Source organism: Lutjanus erythropterus, chromosome 1 (genome assembly GCF_056507025.1).
Source record: "Lutjanus erythropterus isolate fLutEry1 chromosome 1, fLutEry1.hap2, whole genome shotgun sequence".
In the NCBI taxonomy this organism is placed as follows: domain Eukaryota; kingdom Metazoa; phylum Chordata; class Actinopteri; order Lutjaniformes; family Lutjanidae; genus Lutjanus; species Lutjanus erythropterus.
Window position 1 is genome coordinate 14289931 of NC_139317.1, and position 16311 is coordinate 14306241.

A 16311-nucleotide genomic window follows, 5' to 3' on the forward strand; every position below is an offset into this window, starting at 1 on the left:
GTAAGTGTAGGTGTACGTATTTGACAAAGTTATACATTAAAGCAATAATAATTGGTTTCATTCACAAAACAAGAAGATAACTTCTCGCAAAAAAATAAAATAAAATAAAATTATAGCATTGGTTCTTGTTTGTTTGTTTCATTTCGTTTCCTCGGTTTTAAACCGGAAGTACTTTGTGTTCACTTCCTCTCCCATTCACGAGCAAAACATCTCTGCATGCTGCTAGCTAACACTAACATGAACAACTAACTAAAATTATTCAGGAATATTAATACTCTGATAAACCAAATCCACCTCTGAAATAATTTACACTGTCAGAAAACATTTGGCCGAGCGTTTTTAAACGCAATACGGGTGAAAATCGATAAAACGGGCTAATATATGTTGGCGGGCTAACGTTAGCTGAGCATGCTAACCTACTAGCTGTCGTTAGCTGTGATGGCAGCACCAACTCCTCCACAGGTTTCTGCTCCTGTGTTAAGGTCTGCGCGTCTCCTTATATAATGTTGAGATAGTTTGATCATTTGCTAATGCCTGTGTGGTGGGAAACAATAACTTTAGAAACAGCATTAACGCCATTACAGTGTTGCAATGTGAATGTAACAGTCCTGTCCTATCGGTTAGCTATTTTAATTAAGGTTCATGTTTAGATTATGGAAGTATGTTTTAATCTTCTTGCAATTTTGAGACGATATTACAGTCTTTGTATATATTGCATCATTCCCGTTGCAATCCTGATGACCAAATTGCAACAATGATTGTAATGCAGTACTCGGGAATGTTATTAGTTAAATCTGGTCAAAATGTCTATTGTGAAAAAAGGTCAGTTTTCAGTCAGTCAGGATCTTTGGGGCTGATCACTGTTCACTGGTAGGAGCATTGGTCACACATTCTATGGTATTCTATTCTATGGTATCTATATTGGTTGATAACGATCCATGGCTGATTGATCAGAGCACCCTTAGTGCCACATTTTTAACCTTGGTCATGTCTTTTTTCCCTTGTAATGGCTGTGTATCCCCCACGAGCGCTTCTTTTTACCCTCACTGATCTAATTGTTGTTTCCAATGTCTTCTTTTTCACTGTAGTCAAAAGCAGCGCAGGGCTGCTCTGAGGAAAGAGAGAAGAAAACGGAAACGCCAAGCTCTCGCACAAGCCAGAGAATATGGTACGAAGATAGCAGTGGTGTTGTCAAATTTGACACCTTGTCATTTCAGCAGTTATTGCTTCACTGTTAGCCAGACTAACCACAACATTTACTCTGTTATAGATTTAAAAAATGGAGAAAACTGTACACTTGGAGAAGGAGAAGAAGAAATAAATGATGAAGATGATGAAAATTATGATATTGCTGAGGAGGAAAGGTAGGTCAATACTAACGTCATTATCCTGTTGTGCAGCTGCACATCCAGTGATAAAAAGCACAGAGACCTTGATTTTTTTGTTTTCTCAGACTAAAGCTACATGAAGAGTGGTTGGAAAGAGAAAGGCTTGCCCAGGAGGAATTCAGGCTGAGGTTGGAGAGGGAAGAGGCTGCACAGAAAAGAAGAGAGGAGGAGGAGGTAAACTACAGTTTGTATTCATCATATGGAGCATATTCAAATCAAGGAACTTGAGTAATTACACTTTGTAATCATAGCAAGTTTATAGACATTACAGATGTTAATGTGAAGACAAATTCACAATTTAAAAATGCCTAATATCATTGACTTCATGTTTATTTGTGTTTACAGCGGATGATAAAGGAGGAATGGGAGGCCCAACAGAGGAAAGAACAAGAAGAAAAAGAGCAGAAGCAGCAGGAGAAGCGAGGCAGAGAGGTGAAACGGGCCCTGGGAGGATAGAAACAAAAAGAAATATATCCTCTTCTACTTAATCATGAGTATATATGTTATCCATCCAAACAGGACGATTCAGATAATCTACTATTGTCAAATGTGTTTTTGCTTTGCACATTTTTTTTTTTTAATTTCCTTGACTGAGTGGCACATTCAACCATCCAACTCCTTAACTAAGGATACAAACAAAGAGAAAATCCCTCCCGCTCTCACAGCAAGGATGTATCTTTTACTTTGTGTGAAAACAGTCTGTGAAATTGCTTTCCAAAAAGTCCAGCAGTTTTCAAATGCCAGTCCTTGTGAATGTGATCTTAACACTCAGGAACAGATATCAACAGATATGCTGCAGTATGTTGACCTCTGCACATTTTCACCAGCCGTGTCTTTACACCATTTGTAGGAGGCTGTTCAGAAAATGTTGGATGAAGCGGAAAACCAGGTAAAAATACACACAAATGTCACATCACACAGATAAAGCAGTATTAATCACTATTACTTCTTCATAATCAATTTAATACATGGGTAAAAACAGACAAGAAGCATTACTGGTAATTCTAAAATATATATTTTGTTCAAAGTGAGTTTCCCATGTTGCTGGTTATATTAACTAGTGTATCTGACTCCTGTAGCATGGAACTGCACTATAAAAGAGTTACAGTGAAAAGTGTTCAAGGCATTATGGCTGTAGATATAATTTTTCTAGGCCGATAAATTGGCCAGACTTATATATTTGACAATATTAGCTCACTAAGAATATGTGTTGATTATGTGTTTGATGTTACTTGCCAGGAATGCCAAAGATACAGTATGTTTGCACTAATTTTTAAATACTTTCTCTATTGCAAAGTTTTTCCACTAGAGAGCACTGAGATTTTCAGCAAAAATGTTAAGTTATGGGTTGCTGTGCTGTTACAAAGAGCTACATTGTAATAGTCAGCACTATAATATCACTAAACCACCCAAGATCACCAAAAGTACAGAAAAAGTTTGCAGAAGTTTAGGACTACATGTTCATGAAGTGTTGTGACATTGTAAAAGACTAAAACCTAAGAGCTATATGAACTGTATAATTGTAAACACTTCATTCTAGTTTAAAGTCAGAACTATACAGTGCATATATACGTTTTTGTTCATGTTCTCACCTCCAGCTTGAGAATGGAGGACCGTGGATGAATCCTGAGGCTCCTGTGACGGAGAGCTCTGAGAATTTTGGGACGGAGCGCGACGTAGCAAACTGTCCCTTCTTCCTCAAGACTGGAGCATGTCGGTTTGGTGACAGGTACTATTTGTTTTTCTTTTGATGTGACATGCTAAATTCGAAAACGTGCTATTTGAGTGATGAATGGATGTACAGATGCATCAAAGAATATCTTCTGTATACCTCCAGGTGTTCTCGGAAGCACGTTTATCCCACATCTAGCCCGACTCTGATGATTCGTGGTATGTTTACAACATTTGGCATGGAGGAGTCACGGCGCGATGATTACGACACTGATGCGTGGTTGGAACACAGCGAGGAGGAGCTGCAAGAGTCTTTCCTTGAGTTCTACCATGATGTCCTGCCAGAGTTGAAGAGTGTTGGCAAGGTGGTGCAGTTCAAGGTAAGATGAGATCAGGGCAACTGTTGTGTTAACATGTGTAGGAGAAACACAGTTTTATGTAATGAAAACGGGAGATTGGAAAACTAGATTCCCATGGTTAGATTTTTCAGCCACGTGTGCATTACACATCTGGTAAAAGCTTTACACAGGGAATGTTTCTGTACCAGCAGTACGGTGGGATGAAGAGAAACATCCTTACATGAACTAATGCATCTTTGTATTCCAAACAGTTTTACTCAAATGTTGATTATTTGTCAAATTTGCACTGTAAAGGAAAGCAGCGTGTTTGTTAGAGCGCCTCTTGTTGTGTCTTTTATCACAAATATACTTAAAATAAGTAAGACATGATTTCAGAATAAGGTCAGTGTAGTAGAGAAATCTGATCACTGACTCATTGCATGAATTTTCAGTGTAAAACTAGTCTACAGTAACCAGTGTCTGTAAACATGTTGTCTGATTGAATGTGTGTAAATGTGCTGTGTCTTAAAGAAAGTCAAAGACACCAGAACTCACTGTGTATGTCTTAATGATGTTTCATAATTTATTTAAGATGGTTTATCATTTCATTTAAGTCAGTATACAGTAAGATTGTATTTCTTGCATGGAATAAGTCTCAGTTTTACTTAATTTTGCTAAAAAGTATAAAATCCAAACAACTTAAAATGTCTTAAATACGATTTTGACAGACAACAAAACCAACCAATAAACATGTTGGATTTTTTTGCCAGTATGGATGTAAAATAAGTCTTAAAGTTTGTTCACAATGGTCTTAAAATGTCTTGAAAAGTAATAAATTGAACTTGTTGAAACCTGCAGAACACACTGTTACAGGACCTCTGGTAAAATATGGTAGATAACTTGAGGTGGAGTTTTCACTTTACAAATTATGGACCTGACAGATTTGCACAGGATCAAGATCACAGATGATCTCTGCATTACCAGCAGTCCCTAGGTAGTAGTTGTGCTGTGCGAATCTGGTTTAAGTATGAAATCCTGAGTTTTCAAAACAGTTGCCAATTAAAAACCAGCCTTAAACGTTACAGTTTAGAATAGCATTGGCTGGCTGGATTGTCAGCTTGTGACCACTAAAACTACGTTTGATTTCATTGCTATCTTTCGTTTTTAGGTCAGCTGCAATTACGAACCACACCTGAGAGGAAATGTTTACATTCAGTTTGACACGTAAGCCGTCACACAACTGCTCCTTGACTTTTCCCCGAGAAATAAACCATACAGTGTTTGTATTTTTGGATAAACTCTTCATTCTTTGTCCTCTCGTCTCTCGATTGTCTCTCCAGAGAGGAGCAGTGTAAAGAGGCCTTTATCAAGTTCAACGGGAGGTGGTACGCAGGTCGGCAGCTTCACTGTGAGATATGTCCTGTTACACGGTGGAAGAATGCCATATGTGGTGAGTTACTGACTCGTACTGATAGTTTCACAAGATTCATTTCATTGTATTTACAATCTTACTTGTGCTTGCTTCTCTTTTTTCAGGATTATTTGACAGACAGAAGTGCCCCAAAGGGAAGCACTGTAACTTCCTGCACGTGTTTCGAAACCCTGGCAATGAATTCTGGGAGGCTGACAGGGACCTGCACATGTCACCAGACCGCAGTGTCAGGGGGAGTCGCAGAGACGGGTGGCATTCAGAGAGATGCGGAGACCGATCATGGCGGCAACGCCATGGCAGCAGAAGCCCACCGAGGTCTGAGAGATCCCACAGCAGACGAGAGGGCGACAGGCGGAGGAGCAGGAGTAGAGAGAAGAGGGCGTCCCACCAGTACAGAGAGGACAAATGGTCATCCAGATCCAGACACAGTGACAGGAGGAACGACTGGTATCTGAGCAGCAGTAGGGACAGGTCAAGGAGCAGAAGTAGAGACAGAGAGCAAGACAGGCGGAAAAACGTGAGTAGAGATAAAGACAGGGAGCACAATTATAGGGACAGAAGTCAAAACAGAGACAGTAAAGACAAGGATACAGACACCAACGGAAAAGCAAGAGAAAGGTCAAGAAGCTCAAGCAGAGAGCAGGAAAAACACAAGCGGAAGAGAGAAAGAAGCCCCAAGAAACTGGATAAAAAAGAGAAAACCCCTGATGATGATGCCAGCACACATCGCCGCCACAAACAGTCAAAAAAGAGTAAGAAAAAGAGCAAGAAGAAACACAAGAAGAAGAGCCGTTCGTCTAAAGGGACATCGTCATCTGGAGAATCAGATCAGGAGAAAGAGGCAAAGGAAGAGACGACGGAGAATCCCACTGCAACGAGTTCCTGTCAGGACATGAATGAAACTGAACTAATTCCAAAAAACAATGACTTGGATGAGAGTCAGTGTGTTGAAAGTGAGCAGAGGTTTAGTCCTGAGGTGAAAAGTGAACAAATTAACACAGAAATAGAAAGTGAGGTGACATGAGCAACTCTTAGGCTTTGTTCAGACTCCAGGCAAATCAGACTTGTTTCTCAAATCTGATATTGAAGGGCAGGTTCAGACTTCAGTGTCTGAGTGACACAAAAGAGGCTTTGAAAACTGATTTGAGTGGCTAGTGTCCCAACTGAGACGCGTCTTCAGAAATCTCATTTCAAACCTTCCAAAATCGCGTTGTTTTTTTTTTTCTGTTTGTTTTTTTTGCTGTCCAGACTTTATAAAATCACTCTGGATACAATCTGGATTTGGGCTGGTGGTCTGAACAAGGTTTTAGTGGCACCTACATTTGAAAATCTGTAAATGTGGCCTGGCTTTTCTCCTCAAACATGTGACTGTATTAAGAGGAATAAATCACATTTTTGTGAGCAGTGATACAGCAGGTTAGCACTGGTATGTACATATGTGACATTTAGCATTTGGAAAATAGTTTGTTGCTTTAATAATTGAACACTCAATCAACTGGAACCTGTAGCACTACATGGTTATTGTTGCAGAGTAAAAAAAACATAAAACAAAAGACAAACAAATGGGGTTTTCTTTTTTTAATACATTTATTGTTAATAACTTTCAAATATAAGAAAAAAATGTTGGCAAATGTGTTGGCAGTGTTTAATACAAAAAGTGTTTTTTTCTTTGCTCAAATAAAAGATGAACCTGTTTAATAGTTACTTATGAATGTTCAACAAAAACACTTTGTGGTTTAAAGAATGCAGTTAAAAAATCTGACTGCCGTAGAGTTTGGGATGAGAATTAATTCATTACTCGTTGGCTTGTTTTCCTGCATCCTACTGACAAGTGAACAAGCTGACAGTGATGAATATTAATGATGTACCCTGATATGTGCAGTTCATCTTCTGTTCCTACTCCACAAAGAAACTCAGGATAGACCTGACTTTAAATGGACTGGAATAATTACATAATACTGGTATATTGTGGCCAAATAATCCCCACGTACATGTTTTCATCAAACACCCTGCAGCTCTAAATCCCTTTTCTGCCATGTTAGCCTTCTATAGACACCATAGAGAAGGTAAAACACAGTGTTCTTTGGTCGTATGTTAGTCTTTAAGCCAAACTATCATAATACATAAAATAGTGTTTCTTTAATTTGGGTCACTATTCCTATCCTGACCTAAGACTAAGGGAGAGACTGACCTAAACTTCAATGTTTAACAAATGTTTGTCAGGAAAATAAGTAAATTATCAGAAAAATAAAGACAACAGAATGACAATTTTAACAAACGAGACACTAATTACACAAAAACAGCTATTGTCAAATGTAAACAATTAGAAAAGGAAATAAGAAATGCCAAATTTTTGGATTAGAATCACCAAACACAAAGCTGGACATAAACACTGATACTGATTATGGGTAACAGTTTAATTTAACTGAATTGTTGGGTTGAGTTAACCCGTGTATATGTGATTGTAACAGTGCCAGTGATTCCCACAGCCCCAGTTGTTGCCTCATGCTTTACCATTTATATTTGAGTCACAGAGCTGAGAATCAGAACATTTGGAAGAATAAATACCAAAAGATAGAAGCTAGCATGCAAGCAATATAATGTCTAAATATTTTTCTGTTTTGCAAAAAGAATATTTTTTTTCATTCAAGTCGGAGTCTGGAAATACCTTCAGAGCAGCTGTAAATTTCGTTAAACAATGGGAATGAAAATCAGTTTCATGATCTGCAATACAATTCCTGACAATTAATATTACCGTTTCAAATTTTTAAGACTGTATGGCATCAACCAAAGTTAGCAACAGTCTTCCAGATGCAGGCGTAGCAGCAACATGGGTTTGTTTTGCGTCAGTGGAAAGACTGACGTCATAACAGACACAATGCCATTTAAAATGGTTCAGAGGTTGGGGAAATTATTTCTGCAATAATTTTGGCAAATATAATCGTGATATGACATTTTCATATAGTTTCATCTCTATTAAACGGCCTTGGTTCTTTGGCTTTTCAAAGATCGCAGAGTATTTCATGAAATCGTATGCTTAGCTCTGTGACTCGAATGTGATGGTAATTCACGAGAGGCGCCAACTGCAGCTACAACAGCACCATAAAGTCCTTTAAGCCAAAACAGCACATACAGCTCTGCATTCAGTGGTGATGGATGATCTTAATATGATGCTGGAGTTTTCATGTCATCGCTACATTGTACTCTGTGGAGTTTTAAGAAGTCGGGGGAGTGAAGAATGCTAATAGTACTGCAGTATACAGTGAGGGAGCTTGTACATAGGAGACACATTAAAACCACAGTTGGCACCACATTGAGAGGACATTACAAGATAGTACAGTACAGAATAATACAGTACAGAGATGGTGATTACAGTATATACATACAACACTGACACTGTGAATGGGAGAAGACAGGATAGAGACAGGGAGGTTGTCAGATCTGCATCTGGGAAACGGGAGCAGCATGATGATTTATGTCAGCCCAATTTCTTCTAAAACGCTCCGTGGTGCCTCGGCCTCCTGCAGACAAACAGAGGAAAGAAAAATGTTCGTTTCTCTGTCACACATTTTGTAGTTCAAAGGACCCCTCCAAATTATAATTAATAGTACATGAGCCATAATTACAAGTTACAAAATGTGTGATGGGAACAAGAGGCCTTCCAACGAGTTAAACCTTGGCCTGCACCGTCAGACGTGCTGTTGTTACAATAGTGCTGCATGCTTTGCTATAAATAAATCACTGAGCACCGAATCTGTTGACTGCAAATGACTACAGCGAGACAGCAATGCAGACATGCTGGACAGCATTTGCTTTAGTGCACTGGCTCCGGGGAGCGAGAGGTATTAATCAAGAGCTGCAGGCTTAAAATAAACAGGTGATGGCAGGTGTAGAGGGCTGCAAGGTGAAAAAAACAATACATCAACATCTTTGCTCTACCCTGCTGTCTGGTTCAGCATTAACAACGCTGAGTGAAATTCAAGCAGCTACAAGGAACGTTCATACTGTGTTGATTCTGGACGAAACCTCTGGTGTTTCCATAGCCATAACCACAAAATAACATCAAAAATAAAATTAAACAAAAATTTCCTCCTGCTTATGTAACTGACCAGTGTACTACTCAGTGTAACTTTGACTGGAAAAATGTAAACATAGGCTCTTCCAGTATGCACACTGTTAAATGTTTCATCTGATTTCAAGAAAAATCTGGCCCGGTGGGAAAAAAAAAAACAACACTATATAATAAAAATAGCCAATTCTTTCGTCGATAGTCTCGTTTTTTTAGACACAGAGGCATCAGTATTAAAACAGGGCTGTTTCACAAACATACTCCTTGTTGTATGTTTATTTCAAATTTTGATCAAGTTGGAGCTGCAACGATAAACAGAAAATGAATCTGTCAAAACTAATAACTGCTGAGCTGTTTTTCAATTAATTTTTCAAGCAAATGTGCTATAAATTTGCTTTTGTTTTTCTTTTATTTAATTGACACTAAAGTAAAAATGTTTGGGCTTTGGACTGTTAGAGTAAAACAAGGTATTTCAATTTTAAGTTATTTCTCTTATTCAAGACTGAACCTTGAGTTCTCTGACATTTCACAGACCAAACTTCAATTACCGGCAGGTTCAACAGCAGTGAAAATATTTCAGTGTAATTACAGCCGTTGCCGCCCTAATCCAAGTACTGTTGACTTAACACTAATGTCTGTCCGTCTTTTTCAAAACTCAATTCAATATACAGTACTTTAACAGATCAATTATTAGTACAACCAAACGGTGTTCATAAAAAAGGAAAAATTTTGAGCAGTGTGGGAAATTAACTTTTCAAAATGTGGATATCTACCAGCCACTGACAGATAAATAATCAAATTCACCAGCCACTGACTAGTAAAGCATAATTTTGTGTCTGAAACCTACCAGCCACTTTTATATTTTACCAACATTTAGCTGGTGGCTGGTGCTAATTTTCCACCCTGAATGTAAACAGACCTACAAATAAAAACATAATTGGCATAATTTTTATATTAACAGATTTTCTTCCATTTGTGACCAGATATGATATAGTCAGTCTGTCTAACATTTTCAGTTATCTGTTGATAAAGAACTGTGTGTACCTCCTGCAGCAGGTCAGCCTGCTCGATGGCCTTCAGCACGTTCTTCTTGGATGTCTCCTGAGCCTCTCCGCCCAGCAGGAACTCATCCAGGATAAAGTAGGCCTTCTCAAAGTTGAAGATAATATCCAACTCGCACACCTGTGAGGCCACAAACAGCAGCAGCATATCAAAATCCTGACTGAAAACCTTGAATTTTAAATGCCCCCCCCTTCCTCACACTATCAATCAGCATGTTACATTTGTGATGTTTATGAGACTCACACTTCCAAAGTATTTGTCCAGCAGCTCCACGTATCTGTGGATGATCTCCAGGGTGATCAACTCATTGTCCTGATCCTCTACTGCACAGCAGAAATACAGGCTCGCATATCTACAACATAAAGGAAGTAAATAACACACAGATTAACAAGCTGGTGATGCGTACAAAACATAGCACTTTTGCTCTCTCAGCAGATATGAAATCTATCAGAGTTAACATGAGTGGTAACTCAGCTGTGATCATTCCACACTGCATATGTGCACTGAGAGAAAGTGGGTCAAGTTGATCTTAAAAAGAAAAATGTGAGTGTGTGCAAGTATTTGGTGCTCTTCTATATGACTTTAAGTCACATTAAAACACAAAATTAGTTTCCCATATTGTTCATTTTCCACGTAGAATATTTATAAATGCCAAAAACAAATGCAAAAAGCTTTAATATGAAAATCTATTATATTATCCTGAATAGCAAGATTATACTTAATGTTTTATGGCTCTGCTTTATAGCTACATCATTGTGTACCTTGACATTATACAAACCAATAAAACAATTCCTGCCACTTAAACCCCTGGATTAAATAAAATAGCAAAACCGTTTTATCAGCATCTCTGACCAAAAGTGGAGCATCATATTCTTAACACAGACACTATTTATTGCAGGGAGATTAAATTAAATTTTACAGGTGTACCAGAGAAGCAGGTAACTCAGTGATGCAATAAAACATCTCTTCTACCACTGTGTAACTGCCTCCTGGCTGCTTTGTTGTTTGTCTTTGTTTATTAGTTTTTTTGTTTTCTTGAACTCGTGTAAATGTGTGTTTTGTATTTTTGACTCAGCACTCATTAGCTGGGTGAAAATCAGGCCCTTCTTATATATTTGTATCATTGTCCTCCATTGTTTGGCAGCTGCTGTCAGAGAGGGGGTGTTTCTGGCTTTTATAACACACCAGAAGGTGAGATCTAAATGCCAGAAATCTCTGTGCTTGACAAAATAATCACTGAATCACTGGTCTTCATAAACAACGGCAGCAAGCTTCCACAGAAACACCAGTGATGTAACAAACCAAACATTAACACATCCTATTAACAATCAGAGTGTAGCCTATTTAGATCACAGTTTAGTAAGTAAGTTAAGTAATCTTCCATAAGTTCCACTCAAGGACATCAAGATCCACTTTCTATCTTTTTCCAGGGATTTCAACCGCATTGTTTTTAGTCTTTTGTCCTTGTGTTTTGTATATTTTTATTTGCGCATCATCATTTGTAATGTCTCTGTTACCTAACTAGGGACTAGGGATGAAAATGACCATTTTTTCCTATAATCCAGCAAGTTCATATCTTGTGTTTTGATACTGATCGTCTTATATTGTTAATTCATGTGTGCTGTCCCCATCAAATAAACAAATAAAGTAATCTCAGTCTTCATCAACAAAGAATCTCCATCAGTGCAGTCTCTCCCCCATATACAACCACCTGTTACCATATGACAGAAATTCCATAGTTAGGTCACGTTCTAACAATTAAACCATCTCCATAACAAACTGAGCAAACTCCATCTGGTGATGAAAATCATGAGATGCCATTGAAAATGGCAAAAACTACTCAGCACCTTTTACAAAGATAACTTGGACCGAATTGAGTTATTACTAGAGCTGCACAACTAATAAATAGAATACCAAAATTTCAATATGGCAATGAGTGCAATATACAACTTAGAGCTGCATTTTTTGATAAAGAAAATGAAAATGTGTGACAAAACAGTATGACAATGCAGTACAGTGATGCAGGGATGCACTGCCCTACAAATCTTTTTCTCCAGATGTAAGAAAACATGTTAGGTGCAGACCACAAAAAATGTCACAACAGCATGACTTTTTATTCTGTTAAAATTAATTGTGATGCAAAAATTATTATTATCATTATTCCTCTATTGCATTTGTCAAAATCATTGCAACATGATTTTTTTTACTATATTTTGCATCCCAATTTATTGGTTTAAATTATCTCAATTGACCTTGCCATTGTTAAGAAGTGAGTTTCACAGATGAGTTGAGTAACAACACTGAAAACAGCCAGAGAGAATTAAGGAAGACAAGAAAAGGGCCTGAAAAGGTATAAAAAAGTGAAATCAATCTCCACTTCATGTTTATCCATATGTTTACTGTATGTAGGTGCATACTATATGCATCCAAGTGTGTACATAAACAATAAAGCATATTGTAAATGCCATCCGGGAAAGACAAAGTGAGAGAGTGTAAGAGTATCACAGTCACTAATTAAACTTCTTTTTCACTGACCTCTTGTACACAATCTTGAGGTCCCTCCACTCCAAGAAGCTGCACATCTTGGGCTTCCTGGCCAGTATAGTCTGGACCAGGTCTCTGGAGATCTTCTTCCTCTCCTTGTCGGACAGAGGCACATACCATTTCTGTAAGCGCAGCTTTCCCTGCCGGCTGAACAACAGCATGAACTGCATCTGAGGAGGAGGAAGTTCGGTTTAAAGTTCTCCACAGGTTCAGATGGGGGTCCACATTAAATTACAATGTTTCAGGGCGAGGATGCATGCAGAGGAATACACAAGATGAAAACAAAAATGATAGACGGCTGCGTCGGTGGTAAGGAATCAGCAACCATGTGACATTTTTTATGCATATTATTTTTCCATGCCAAGAAAGTTAATTCAGTGCATGGCATGGAATAATAAGTAAGAAAACGCCCGAGCAGGAAATACGTGCAGTATTTTCGAGGATAATACGACCAAGCGATCTGCTCGAATATATCCAAACTTTAGTAAATTTTATGCACATGAGCATTTTGCACAAAGTTTCATTAGCTTTTGTTAGCTAACCGTGCTAAATCGCCACATATTGACACCAACAACACGTTATGTGTCATTTGCGCCCCCTCCTGCGACGCTTAGCTAGCTACAGCAGATACGAGAAGTAAACACGACTCTTTACCTTCGACCGAGCCTTCGGTTCTAGTCACTTGGACGATATGTAACTCCAGAAAATTCAAGCGAAATTCATAACCACGCAGAGTGAACAGATATTTCTGGGTTTCCGTACGTTAGCTTCTTAGCCAGCTTGATGCTAAACTACCTAGCGGACGCTGGTTGCTGATGAGACAGCGATTAAGACAGCGGTGCTGCAATTGGCCGAAATAGCCACAGCTGTGAAATTTGATTGGCTTAAAGAATCCGTTATTCGTGACGTTGTTCCTAGCATGCAGCTGTGGCTTCCTGTCGCTGAAAGTTTGCCACGGTTTTGTTTTCACTTCTCTTTATTTGGTATTAATCTAAAAAAAAAAAAAATCACAGGTTGTCTTACCAAATGAGGTATTATATATGCATACATACACATATGTTAGCCAGTGGTCTAACTAAATATATTTATCTTCTATTTGTTTTTAAATAATTTGTAATCATCATTCATGCTTGCACTTTTTAATGGTATCTATCTATCTATCTATCTATCTATCTATCTATCTATCTATCTATCTATCTGTATTATATTTGGGCAAGTAAGTGAAAAAAGGAACATGAGAGTGTCAATATACAAGTCAAACATACTGTAAACTAAACTAAATATTAGTAAATAATAAATTAAATTAAATAACAGTGAAATTCTGTGATGAATATGTTGATGTGCTGTGATAAGACACATACAGACAGTAGGTGGTTGAGTTTATTTGGATGATACCTTCAGAGAGCATTGTACCACTGTGGAACAAAATGAATGTCAGGCATATGTCAGCAAACTGAAATTTCTGTTCATGAAGTCAAAATTGGTTCCAGGTTCCTTTCCTTCATGTCAGGCTTCTACATCACCTTTTTTGTTGTTTATTTCTCAGTAATGACCTGCTCGAAGTATGTTATCCCAAGGATTTCGTGGTTACTTACCAAAAAAAACCAAAACAATAATTTGACACCAAATATGAATTTAAAACAGATTTTATGGATTTAAAAATGATTTTATCGCTCTTGTCCGTAATCAAAACTGTGTCCATAGCAATGACCTGTTCTTCATAGCAACAGTCCCTTAAACTGTAATAACAGACCTTAGAATGTTGTGACTGACCAATCAGAATTGAGTTTTTAACACAGCCGAGTATTAAATGCTCACAGTGCAAGAGCTTACTTTGAATAAAATATAGTGGAGTATTGTAGACAAAAAGTCAACTCCAAACAACAGAGCCAAAGTTTTCTCAATTATTATAACTTTATGTAATTAAAGTTTTCATTTATTTGAATATGCACAAATGGACAGTAAGATATCAAAATCCCCACGGTGAAGACAGACACAGCAACCACTGTGGTACAGTCAGATCATCACAGTGTCCCAGCAATGCTATGAGCAAAAAAATAGGCCCGTGACATCTTAACAACAACATCTGCTGCACAATCTTAAAGTTGGTGGAAGTAATCCGAGGATAAATATCCAAGGGCAGGCAGGCAACCTAACAGAAATAATACTAGATAACTAACTAATATTGAGTAAATTTACCCTTAGTCTCCTTTAGATGTTTCCCAGTCCCCAAATTGATGTCTACACGTTAATTGTTTTGTCTGATCAACAGTCAAAAATCCAAATATGTTCAGTCAATTATTTTAAAGAGGAAAATCCTCAAATTGAAATATAAAGATAGAAACTAGAGCGACTGCCCCCTTTCGTATGCCTCCACCAGCCAATCAGGTTGCAGCTTACATCTGTGTTTGTCCAAGACTTATATAACGTATATAATGATGACTTTGATGGAATTTAATAAAAGGTAGTAAGTATGTTAAAAGGACAGTTCACCCTACAATAAAAATACATAGTGTTTTCCCTGGCCTGTAGTGCTGCTTATCCATCTAGATGTTTTTGGTTTGAGTTGCAGAGTTTCTGAGATATCAGCCATACAGGTGTTTGTCTGCTCTCCTATATAATGGGACTAAAAAGCACCAAGAATAGATTAATTTGAAAACTTCACAGACTTTCTGTGAGAAGTTTCGTGTAGGAACTACTTTATATCTGCAGTAGAACCTACCAGAACTATTTTCTAATAGACAGAAAGTAGTTCCTATAGGCAATAGGGAAAATATGTATTTTTAATTCTGTGGTGAACTGTTCTTTTGATATATATTTGCTACCTTTTATTAAATTCCATCCTCACTGCGTATATAATGAGTCAGGACAAACATGGACGTAAACTGCAACTTGATTGTTTGGCAGAAGCATACAACTGTGAGGTGGTTGTTCTAGTTTTTATTTTGATATTTCAATTTGTGGGTTTGTCTCTTTAAGATAATAAACTAAATATATTTGGATTTTTTACTGCTGGTCAGACAAAACAGTTAATTTGTAGACATCAACTTGCAGTTTTCAGGATATTATTCTGTCCTTTTTTAAATGATTGTTTCATAAACTAAAAGACAGATCATTCACATATTAAGTGATGAGAATAATAGTTGCAACCCTGGTAAGAATCTGTTTGTATTTCGGTATGTAAAATGAGATTGTGAACATTATTTTTATTTAACAGGTTTTGTTAATTATAGTACTTATTGAGAAGTTCTTACTGTTTGCTACCCTCCAGATCAAAATCACAATTTGCTGCAGTAAGATATGAAATCTGAGAAAAGATTAGAAGATTACAGCAGTGATCGGGGGTGATGTGCTGACATCTAGTGGTAGTAATTGAGTACAACAATCAATGCTCAACAGGTTCTTCAACTGAAGCTGAAAATGGTATAACGCCTACTAATAATTAAAAATAATAATGTTTTCTTCTGTGATTCAACATTTATTAGCTAAGTTTGAGTATCTGGAATTAATATTACATACATTAACTTGCAAAGTGTGGCCTCATTCCAGTTGGGCTTTCTGCAAAACTGAACAAGAAACTATAACTTGCTTATTTATATGGTTGCTCGTATTGTATTAGGTCCTTGAAAGAGCCTCCTGTTCACAGTGAGCACCCAAATGCAAACAAGAAAGGTCAAATAGCATTTTACAATAAAGACAAATTGCACTGCAGATTCTTCTTGATTTGAGGAAGACCTTGTTACTTGAGTTACAGGATTCATCTGTCAGCGATCTGGAATAAAAACTTTTAAAAGTACAACAGTTAAT

The 16311-nt window shown here is 37.5% G+C and overlaps 2 protein-coding genes across 2 annotated transcripts; one reads left to right on the plus strand and one right to left on the minus strand.

Annotated features, from left to right (window-relative positions):
- The first annotated feature begins 187 nt into the window (after nt 1–187).
- Nucleotides 188–6535, plus strand: zrsr2 (zinc finger (CCCH type), RNA-binding motif and serine/arginine rich 2). The gene is made up of 11 exons (XM_084713938.1): nt 188–482; nt 1089–1168; nt 1271–1364; nt 1454–1562; nt 1734–1820; nt 2239–2277; nt 2987–3117; nt 3226–3439; nt 4566–4621; nt 4738–4847; nt 4934–6535. The coding sequence occupies exons 1-11, from the start codon at nt 439–441 to the stop codon at nt 5851–5853; spliced, it is 1884 nt and encodes a 627-aa protein (XP_084570064.1). The 5' UTR covers nt 188–438; the 3' UTR covers nt 5854–6535.
- LOC146332710 (AP-1 complex subunit sigma-2-like) lies at nt 6057–13338 on the minus strand. The gene is made up of 5 exons (XM_084714060.1): nt 13159–13338; nt 12496–12674; nt 10204–10312; nt 9943–10080; nt 6057–8350 (listed from the first exon to the last, which is right to left on the minus strand). Exons 2-5 carry the CDS (start codon nt 12672–12674, stop codon nt 8303–8305), a joined length of 474 nt encoding a protein of 157 aa, XP_084570186.1. The 5' UTR covers nt 13159–13338; the 3' UTR covers nt 6057–8302.
- Between the last annotated feature and the right edge of the window lie 2973 nt (nt 13339–16311).